This window comes from Denticeps clupeoides, chromosome 6 (genome assembly GCF_900700375.1).
Source record: "Denticeps clupeoides chromosome 6, fDenClu1.1, whole genome shotgun sequence".
Classification (NCBI taxonomy): domain Eukaryota; kingdom Metazoa; phylum Chordata; class Actinopteri; order Clupeiformes; family Denticipitidae; genus Denticeps; species Denticeps clupeoides.
The window spans coordinates 13482009-13491971 of record NC_041712.1 but is presented as its reverse complement, the minus strand read 5'-3'; the positions used below and the strand labels follow the sequence as shown (position 1 = coordinate 13491971).

At 42.5% G+C, this 9963-nt stretch overlaps 2 protein-coding genes across 3 annotated transcripts; both read right to left on the bottom strand.

Annotated features, from left to right (window-relative positions):
• Positions 1-3538: 3538 nt before the first annotated feature.
• LOC114792635 (UDP-glucuronosyltransferase 2C1) lies at positions 3539-5832 on the bottom strand. The gene has a single exon (XM_074933633.1). It carries the CDS (start codon positions 5790-5792, stop codon positions 4074-4076), a length of 1719 nt encoding a protein of 572 aa, XP_074789734.1. The 5' UTR covers positions 5793-5832; the 3' UTR covers positions 3539-4073.
• Positions 5833-6785: 953 nt separating this feature from the next.
• Positions 6786-9237, bottom strand: LOC114792636 (cornifelin homolog B-like). Of its 2 annotated transcripts, XM_028983955.1 has the most exons (4): positions 8773-8908; positions 8473-8587; positions 8023-8177; positions 6795-7868 (listed from the first exon to the last, which is right to left on the bottom strand). In XM_028983955.1, exons 2-4 carry the CDS (start codon positions 8579-8581, stop codon positions 7743-7745), a joined length of 390 nt encoding a protein of 129 aa, XP_028839788.1. In that variant the 5' UTR covers positions 8582-8587; positions 8773-8908; the 3' UTR covers positions 6795-7742. The 2 variants fall into 2 exon arrangements, with proteins under 2 accessions (XP_028839787.1, XP_028839788.1); XM_028983954.1 differs by lacking the exon at positions 8473-8587 and having other exon boundaries at positions 6786-7868; positions 8773-9237.
• Positions 9238-9963: the final 726 nt, after the last annotated feature.

Genomic DNA, 9963 nt, shown 5'->3' with positions numbered 1-9963 from the left:
CCTTCTCATTCCTTCTCTCTTGTTCCTTTTCTCCCTTTTCCTTTCGCTCCCTCTCATTTTCTGTCCCCTTCTTCCCCTCGAGATAAAAAGAGAAGGGAAGTGAGGAGGAAAGATGTAAATACGACCAAGGAATCCGTGATTAAAGATTCAAACTATTATGCCAATACCACAGCAAGACGTATTATCTGTGCAAACACAACAATAAGTGAGGATCAAAAATGTACACGCATCAGGCTGTAGAAGCTCATCATCTCAGGAACACACACACACACACGCACACACACACACACACACACACACACACACACACACACACACACACATGCAGTGTTTTTGCCTTCCTCTCATGGGATTCTCAGGCCAAAAACTCATCAGTAAGTGCTTAATTGTAATTAATTAGCTCATTTGTTTATGCAAATGTATGCAATTAAGTCATATTGTTTACTAAACAGATCACTTTGTAACTCCTGAAAGCACGCCCCTGATCTGAGAGGAAATGATGTTCTTCTAATTAGGCTCATTAGTCTAAAATTGTAATTAACAGTGATAATAATTAGGAGGGAGGAATCCTTGTGTGTACTGAAGTAGCAACACCACCCAACACTGGGGAAGATATGAATAATATTATTTTTTTTTTTTTAGAATGTGTTCTAAAGTGAAGAAACACTAAAACTCCATAATCAGCAAACACGACGAAATGAAAAACAAACGAGAAGAAACATATTAACATTACATTACATTACTTCAGCAGCCGCTGGAAACGTTTACAGATGCGTTTCAGAATTTGCTGCGGTTTCAGAACAAATAGCACCAAAGAAAAGTCACTTTTTTGCAATTTTTCTTCCAGAGTTTTTTTTTTGCCTGCCCAGTAATTGGGAGCATACTTAACATTGTAGTATTGCTTGTATGTAAATTATGTACCAATGTCTGGGTTTCTGTATTTCCAGCCTTAATCTTGGCTATGTGTGTTCTTCGTGTGTGTGTGTGTCTGTGTGTGTTATTGCTAGGGTTCATATATCGCATATATTGTGCATGCCTGCATGTTACATTTATGTGTTTGTGTGGTCTTGTATTGTTTTTATGCATGTAGTTACATGCGTGTCTGTGCTCATGTGTTTGGCTTTCTGTGTGTCTGTGCTTGTGTGTGTGTGTGTGTGTGTGTGTGTGTGTGTGTGTGCAAACGCAGCCAGGGTCAGAGGCGCTGGACAGTGAGGGGTTAAATCCCTTTCATTATTACTCCTCAAAAGCAGCCGGAGGGGATGCAAGTATAAAAGATTAGAGAGAAGAGGGGGAGAGTGAGGGAGACAAAGTGAGAGGAGGACTGAGAGAAAAGAGCTCAGCGCAGCCGCGTATAAATCATAACCATCATAACCCCGGGACATCTCATGAGAGAGCACAGGGATGCGGGAGACGGTGCAGCCAGAGAGGGGGAACGCCGGAGAAGTGGAGGAGGAAATGAAAAGCAGGAACACACACAAAATGATGCGGCGAAAATCATTTGCTTACCAGTTATGCTTTTATAAGAACGTGACAAGGGCCAATTTGATCAAGGAATCACAAAAAATGTGTTTTTTGAAAGAAATTCTCATTCAATGCTAATGTACAAGTCTGGTCAGGGTGGGAGCTGGCAGTCATGTGACACCAGGCCTAACAGGGCACACAGGACAATGCGGGCAGACGGACTTCCGTTATCGTTCAGACGGGAAAGCGGTTGGCAGAGAGTGACGGAGTGGACGGAGGGAGAGAGATGAAAGGATGCCTGACTTCTTTTGGGACCTCGCCTCTCTCTGAAGCGATTTCCTCTGGGTGAATCTCGGAGAGAAACAAGTCACAAATGAAAAAATAATGTACAAGGATCTTGTTTCAATTTTCAAGGGAAGTGTGCATGTGTGTTTGTGTGTGTGTGTGTGTGTGTGTGTGTGTGTGTCTGTGTGTGTGTGTGGGGGGGGTTGTGGTGAAATTGTGAGATTTACACTAAACCAAGAGTAAAGCTACTGAGAGCAAATGGGGTCAAAAAGAATCTCTTTCTGAGTGGAGGAGGGACATGAGGATTTTTTTTATTGGTGCTGCTACACATGCACACACACGTACGCACACTCACATGTAATAAAACTGCCGCAGTGGGTTTATATGGCAGACATCAAAGTATTTTGTATGAAGAGCTGATTAAAATTATAAATGAACATTTTTGCCGGAAAAAGCTGGTTTTCAGATGGTAGAGTAGAGCACCCAGTCGTCCAGATGAGTTCTGAGTGACCCAGTAGCTGGTAGGGTGTGAGGTGTGTTCCGTGCCTTAATTGGTTTTTAGTTTTAATTTCTTTGTGTTTAACACAAATAGGACGGTTCTATTAATGCTAAGTAGGCTCCTGTAATATGTTTCTGTGACCTGCAGGAATTCATAATTATCACTGTGAGCGCGAGCTAATGACCTCCTCATCTCAAACGGTTATTAAGAACATCATTCTCTCTCTCTCACGCGCACGCTCTCTCTCTTGCTCATCTCTTGGCTTGTCCCCTCCCACCTACTTGTCTCTACATTTCTCCAAAGGAAAGCTAATTAAAATAGCCATTTGGCAGCCCTATATCCTAATTGCTATTCCCATCATCACTAACCAGTTGGGATAGGGGGTAGTGAGAGAAAGAGTGAGTGAGAGGAAAATTGATAATGAGATAATGAGTCATTAGAAACAGACATTAGTGACTCCAATCCCGCTTAATATCTTTTTGCTCAGTTTTATCTTGCTACACTTTGCCCAGCAAGTCAATGTCCTTTTTTTTCTAATGGCATCGTCGCTCCCTTTCACTCGATTGTTCTGGGTCCCCCCCTTGGTTTAATCATCTATCATATGATATCTATAAATGATGTTTAATGGCGGTGCCAAAGCCCCTTTTAGATGGCTGTGTGATTCTCTTTTCCAGGGAGCAATTCCATCCATCTCTGTCTGATGGATGTGTTCCGAGATTAAAGATATCTAAATCTGACCTATTTTAAACTGGACTAATTATGCTGATTGGGGGTCATTTCAGAGTTTCTTTGTTCATTTGCTCAAGAACATTTCAGCCACGTTGTTCTCTCTGTTCTCTCTGCAGTCTGATTGGGTTCAAGGAGTTTGTCTTTCTGCGCCATCTACTGGTGAGTCCATGTAATGAAAAGAATGCTCAAATTGTTTACTGTAGCTGCAATATTCAAAACACAAACTTAAACATTTCCTCAGTAATTAAAATGTATTAACATTACTATTTGGCAGTTTTGTACGTATTGTTATTTTGGACAATGACGTCTGAATGACGTCTGTATAGCTTTTTGTTTCCCAGTTTTAATGCAGACGTGCCGGTCAATCAGAACGAAATTGTCAACCAGGGCTGCTTATAACAATGCATAAAAAGAAACATTTTTAACCGACTCAAATGTAAATCATTTTTATTTTCAGCTTTTATAAGCTTATCAGAGCAAAATGAATATTTGAACAGAAACCAATCGTCTGAAAATGATTCCCATGGCAATTATTCCACTTTTTGTCATTTAATTAAGTGTCTGATTAAAAATGCATTCCATGCCATTTCACAAGTTTCCACATTTTTTTAGAGGTTTGTATTAACAGAGATTACGGGAGTGCCTTGAAACGTCTGGATCCAATCTCATGTTAAGCTTCATCATGCTGTTTAGGCTTTAGCCTGATGTTACTAAATTGGAATAAACTAAAAACGTTTATTGAGGGGGCAAAAGATTAAAGAGGATTTGGGTGGACTCAGAAGTTTATTCCTGGAGACTTACTGGAATGCTTCATCCCACAGAGCAACCAGGTATTTTATCTACAGTATGAAAAACCCCAAAAATCTACAGTAGCAGAGAAAAAAATGGTCAGAGAGAATTTTATCTGGTAATAGATTTAGCAATAAAAGAACAAACATGCGACTCTCAGTTATGTCTTAAACATGTTTGCAGTAAAAGAAAGATCAAATGGATACTGCTTGAATATGTTAATCTAGACATCCAGGTTTTTGCTCCAAATGTATTCTGTATTGCTGTAGTGTTTACTAAAGCTGTAAAGCTGCAGAAATTTTTTAAATAGTCAGTCTGCTTTCCGTGACTTGCATTTACGTTTCAGAATGTCTTTTGAATTCAACTGTGGAGCCCCCTTTGGTTTGTTTGGAAGAGTGTCCTTTGATTCATCTTTTAGCCTCTTGCTGGGCAGCTTTGCTTCCATCTTAGATTGTGGCAGTTGCATCCTGTTTGCTTTCCACTTCCACGTGACTCTAATGAGCAGGATGCAGGGAAATAAGCCTCCTAAGATCACCGCCATAAGCAGGGCAGCTACGTCCATGCTGTAGTAGGAGTACCAGGGCATGCTGTATGCATCTGTGTGCAAGTGTGGGGCTCCTTTGTTGCGTAGGACGAACTCAGTCCAAAATACGGCTTTATCCAATGGATGGAAAGGCTGGTCACGGTGCAACCGTGAAAGTCTCTGCATGTTTCTGCGATAGGATTTATTCAGGAGGACTTCCCGGAGACCCTGTGAGAATGTTTCTGCCGTGAGCGTCGCTGTGCTTACAATCTGTGCCGCTCCTCTTGTCTGCAGACGCACCAGGTTGTCCATCTGGTCAAAAAGCAGCGGCAGGCCCAAGATGGGTATGCCATGGTAAATAGCTTCATAAATGCCATTGGTGCCTCCATGAGCAACAAAAACACAAGTTTTAGAGTGTCCCAGTAGGTCATTTTGTGGAATCCAGTCCAGAAGCAGAGTGTTGTTCCCCAATGATGAAGGCCTTTTACCCTGGAATCTCCAAACTACCTTCTGGGGCAGATGGGCTAATGCCGTGGCAATAGCTTCTGTCATGTCCTCCGGCAGGGTACTGATTAGGGTGCCGAAAGAAATGACTACTACCCCATACTTCTCCGAGCTTTGGACGAAGGACTCTAAATCACTTGGAAGTGGTTCAGCCGGTCTACACTGAAAGCCTCCAATGTAGACCAGGTTAGGCATGCCTGGACGTGGAAACTCAAGCACAAAGTCCACCCGAATTAGCCAAAGGTCTGCAGCTTGCTGCATGGCTAAGAGGTCAGCTCCAGGAGGGAAGTGCTTGTGCAGCAGGTCTGTGTAGGTAGGTACAACCAGCCAACGCTCTTGCAAAAAATTCAGAAAGTAGTGAAAAAGGTTCTTGAACCTCTGGAGAAAGTTCATCTGATCTGTGAGCCCAGACCCTGGTACAGGGACATAAGAAATTGGGGACGGGGCAATAGAGAAATGAACCTCTCCGAAACTCATCCAACGTGCATTGTACACCATGGGCAGATGAAGGTAATGGGCCAGGATGACGCCAGCAGGCATGGCTGGGTCAGTCAGCATCAGATCAAAATTGGCATCGTCCAGCTCCCTCATGAGCACCTTGTTCTCCAGCATGACAGACAACATGGAGCAGGTGGCGCTGTGGGCAAGCTTCAGAATCCTGATCATCTCTCTCACCTGAGCAATGGAACCCATCAGCAAGCCCTTCCTCTGGCTTTCAATGATCTTCTTCGTAGCGTCCTCAAATATCTCCAAACCTATGTCCTTCTCAGGAAGCTTCACGGTGACTGAGGAGTAGTGGGGCGAGTGCTCGTGGATAAACCAGCTGTCCGACTGGCGCACCACGGTCAGATGGTGTCCCCTTGAATGCAATTCTCTCAGCAACACCTTCATGTTTATCCAGTGGCTGCCATCCACAGAAAATACCAAAATCCTGTCACTGTGGCAGGCAAGGGGCAGTGCCAGGAGCAGAAAATGAGTAATGTGGATGGGGAAAGGCCCCATAACCTTGCTTCGTCCTCTTTTCTTGCTCTAACTGCTACTCTTGCAGAATTCTCACAGGTGTCTGTCAGCAGCGTATTGCCCGAACTGCTGCGATTATGCACTGCTAAGGTAGGGAGCAAAATCGGGCAATGGAAAAAATCTACTTAAAATATTCAGCAAACAATGGGGTGGAGTTAAAGGCTTGGATTAACATTTCTTAGTCCAGAACTAATGCCTCAGTTTGGCAACTATATTTTTGTTTGTGAAACATTTTTCTTTGAGACGTTGGAATGAGTTTCAGGCCTTCTGATATTCTTTTCTGATTTTCTTAATTTTTACATTTTTTTAGTTTGGTGATTTTAGATGAAAAAGATGAATCTATGAAAACTTAACTGGAGTATATGGACAAAATTAGAGGTCAAATTGGTAAGGAACACAATTTGAGATTGAGCCGTCATTGCTGCATTCCTAGTGCAGCTGTATTATGATATCACTTCCTGGTTTTAAAAATGACTCAGGCTCTCACATGACTGCCTTTGACCTGTTTATCTGTTTTTGCGCAGAAACATTCTATTCAGAACATTCCATTCTATGCTATACTATTATATTCTATTCATTTACAGTACAGGCCAAAAGTTTGAACAAACCTTCAATGTGTTTTCTTTATTTTCATGACCATTTACATTGGTAGATTCTCACTGAAGGCATCAAAACTATGAATGAACACGTGGAGTTATGTACTTAACCAAAAAAGGTGAAAACCGTCAAGGTATCACTGAGGTGCCAATGAGCAAGGTACCATTCCCACACACAGCTCACCAATGTGAGGGTTAAATGCAGAGGACAAATTTCGTTGTTTGCATTGTGTGCTGTTCTGCAGTGTTTCACGATGACAATCACTTCACTGTGTATTTTTACACCGACGTTTTGATGTGCAGTTCCAACCAGATGCTTTACTTTATTTCATTTACTTTGGAATAAAAAGGTATCATGGCATTAGACAAAAATAATTATGCAATTCATTTGAGATATTGAACAGTCCATCACCAGCTAGGATCTCTTTTGTGGTAAGCCTTAAAATTTCATGTCAAAGACCATAAAACTTCAGGTGATGGAAAATAATATTTTCATTCTTTTACACAGTACAGAAATATTTTCTGGATGAGCCACTAAAATTTTTAAACAGCCCCTGTCAAAGTAATTAAAGATGATATTGACTTCATTGATCTGCATCAGTTCCCTTTGCTGTACCGTAAGTGTAAGTTTACACTTTTAAGACTGTACTGGAAATGACTGCCATTGGATAAAACAATTATTTTCATTAGCAATTATTTGTACATTTTATTCATACCAATACAATAATAATGCATTACAAATTTCAGTCCATTCATAATTTCTTCTTAAATATATTTCCTGTTTCTGATATTATTAACGCAGGAGGAGGTGTCACTTCTGTCGTCATAATATATAAATACCTAAGGTCCACATCTTTAAGTCTTCATAGCCTATATATGTTGCTTGATAAAAAAGAAAAAACTTATGCTACATGTGACAGGGATCTCTGAGATAAGTTCATGACTGAATAGCAGCGTGTATGGAGACTGAAAGTACTGTCCTCCAATATCAATGATTTGTTTGGGATATTTTGATTCATTTAATGAAATAATAATAATAATAATAATGGATATTGCTAAGTAAATTGAAAATATAAAAGGTATGGACACTATAGATCTCAAACACTCTCTTCAAATAGGAGCTCAGGGCACTAGGCAAACCTAACAAACACTGAGCTACACCCTCGCCTCATGGGACAGTATAAAAAAGGCCGGATGTTAAAATGCTGAAGATCATTTCATGGTGAGCATGAGTGCTGAGCGTGAGCAGCAGCTACATGGACGTTAATGATGCAAAATACACAGGCGGCATGGTGATGAAGAGAAGAAAGGAGGAAGACGAGGCTGCTAATGCCCATTAAGCGGTAGGCTTGGCACCAATGAGGGCAATGGGGATGGTCCTCCTCTTCAGCTCTTTAGACATCTGACACCAAGAGCAGGCCCTGCAGCATGTTGCGAGCAGGCAGTCTCTGCACATGGTGTCCTGAAAGCAGAAAGCACCACCCTCCATCACCAACTCAGTGGAACCATCCAGAACAGGGTAACACTGCTTTTACTCTTATAGTACTGTCATTAGTGTTTTTGATTAAAATAAAGCGTGCGTTATAGTAGTCAGATCAAGGAGGAATACAACTTACTCTGATTCCGTACCGCTCACGCATGGAAACCCTGAACCCATAAGTGACGGGAGGAATAATCCAAAACAGGTCCAGCAGTGGGAGACAAAGACACTGTCCATACTCACGAGAAATCTTACAGGCGAAGCAGGGAAGGCAGCAGAAGGCAAAACAACCTGGAGACAGAATGTCAAATGAGTGCAAAAAAGGTTTTAAGAATTGGACATTTCCATGTGCTGAGGTTGTTCGTAACCACATACGGCCATAACGTACACTTCCTGGAATCACAAATCTGCGAGGTTATCTTATCATGGATGTGAATCTATGGCCTTTCGCTAATATATGTTTTAGTGTCGAATATCCAGAGGGGAACCGAGAGGTAAATGACTATTATACCAAAATACAGCACTGGCAAGTTTACCTCTGAACAGAAAGTTTTAACACACATTGAACAATTAAAATCAAACTCACACTCGGCTTTATCCTCACAACAGTCACAGATTTCTGATCCCCACTCATCAGATTCTCTGGACTGTAGGAGGTCGACTGGCTGCTGCTGAATCACAAATTTTGACGTCATTATGATCTGAAAGGGTCCAAAGAAAACCCAGAAAAATGTATTGTTTCATTAAAATGGTCTAAAAACAGCATTATTTATATTTTATACATTTGTACCGAACTCCAAAATTCGAACTCTCAGCAACATAAAAAGTGCAATTCCATTCTATTAATTGAATTCATCTTTAATTGAATTGTAAATGGCCAGCATACCTGGGAGTTGGAGGCTCTTGTGAACGACAGAGAGACTGAACACGCAGTAAAATAAATCTGAGGTGACTGCGTCAGTGTTGCTACATACAGTCTCACACACGCAAAAAAAAAAAAAAAACTTCACAAACGTGTTTGACCTGAAACTGGCATTCTCACAAATCAGGCTCACTTGAGAGGCATCTGATGCTTGCCAAGAATGCGCTGTGCTGATTTCCTTCGGCCCGCACATGTTTGTAGCTTTTCGTTTTAATTCTCTCCTTGCTCATGAGATTCAATTACCTGACGTTGCTCATGTTTCTGGAATCGTTCTTGCTTGTGACTTTCGAGGTGCTCCGAGGGAGATACAGTGGCCGCATGCTTATGCAATGCACGCGTGTCACCAAATCACTTGTGAAGGCGTGGCCCTGACACTAACTTTTCAAAGGCAAAAGCATTAGTGTTAGAGGAACCAATAATCATTAATAATCAACTCCATAATTAACTTCACCTTTAGTAAAACTGAGGAATTTAATTCAGAAAATCAAAACGAGCTCATATGAATGGTGATTCCCCCCCACCCCACCTAAGGCTTGGTTTATATCATGTGTCGTAAAATGCTGTGCTGCTTGGTATTTTTTCACGGGGTGAAGACTCTTTTTGTGTCCAGATCATAAGAACATTCATAATTCAGCAACATTTCCCAGTTGTTCATCAAATAAACCCCCGCTTGCCTGCATCATTTGACGTAGCCCCAAAACGACCACGTGACCGTGGCGCCGCGTTGATGGGGAGGAGAGGCCGGGAAACCCCCGAGAAGCAGAAGAAGGGCGTCTCCTTTAAGACGTCGCGGGAGGGGGCCGCGCCGCGCCGCCGGGGAAGCCGGGGATCGGGCGCTGGAGGAACCGGCCGCGGGGACGAAGGTCAGTATGGAGGCGGCACCCGGCGCGTCGGGCTCGGACTGACGCACATGGACGGTCGGAGGACGCCGAGACTGCGGACGTCATGAAAGACATCGGTGCGCGACTGGCGACGGTGCACCTTGGTTCGCAAGTGAAAGTCGTGTTTTGACGGCGCTGGTGAGCGGAGAACAATCTCTCTCTCTCTCTCTCTCTCTGTGTGTGTGTGTGTGTGTGTGTGTGTGTGTTTCGTGTGTCCTGCGCAGGCTTTGGCGTCGCATTGACCCGTCCACTGTCCTGCATGCTGTACTGTTGC

Coding starts and splice junctions, on each gene's coding strand:
- LOC114792635 (XM_074933633.1), bottom strand. CDS start 5,792: ATGGGGCCTTTCCCCATCCACATTACTCATTTTCTGCTCCTGGCACTG.
- LOC114792636 (XM_028983954.1), bottom strand. CDS start 9,001: ATGTGCGGGCCGAAGGAAATCAGCACAGCGCATTCTTGGCAAGCATCA. Junction 8,178..8,772: donor CAAGAGCCTCCAACTCCCAG/GTATGCTGGCCA, acceptor TTCTGTCTCCAG/GTTGTTTTGCCTTCTGCTGC. Junction 7,869..8,022: donor GTGAGCGGTACGGAATCAGA/GTAAGTTGTATT, acceptor TTCTGCTTTCAG/GACACCATGTGCAGAGACTG.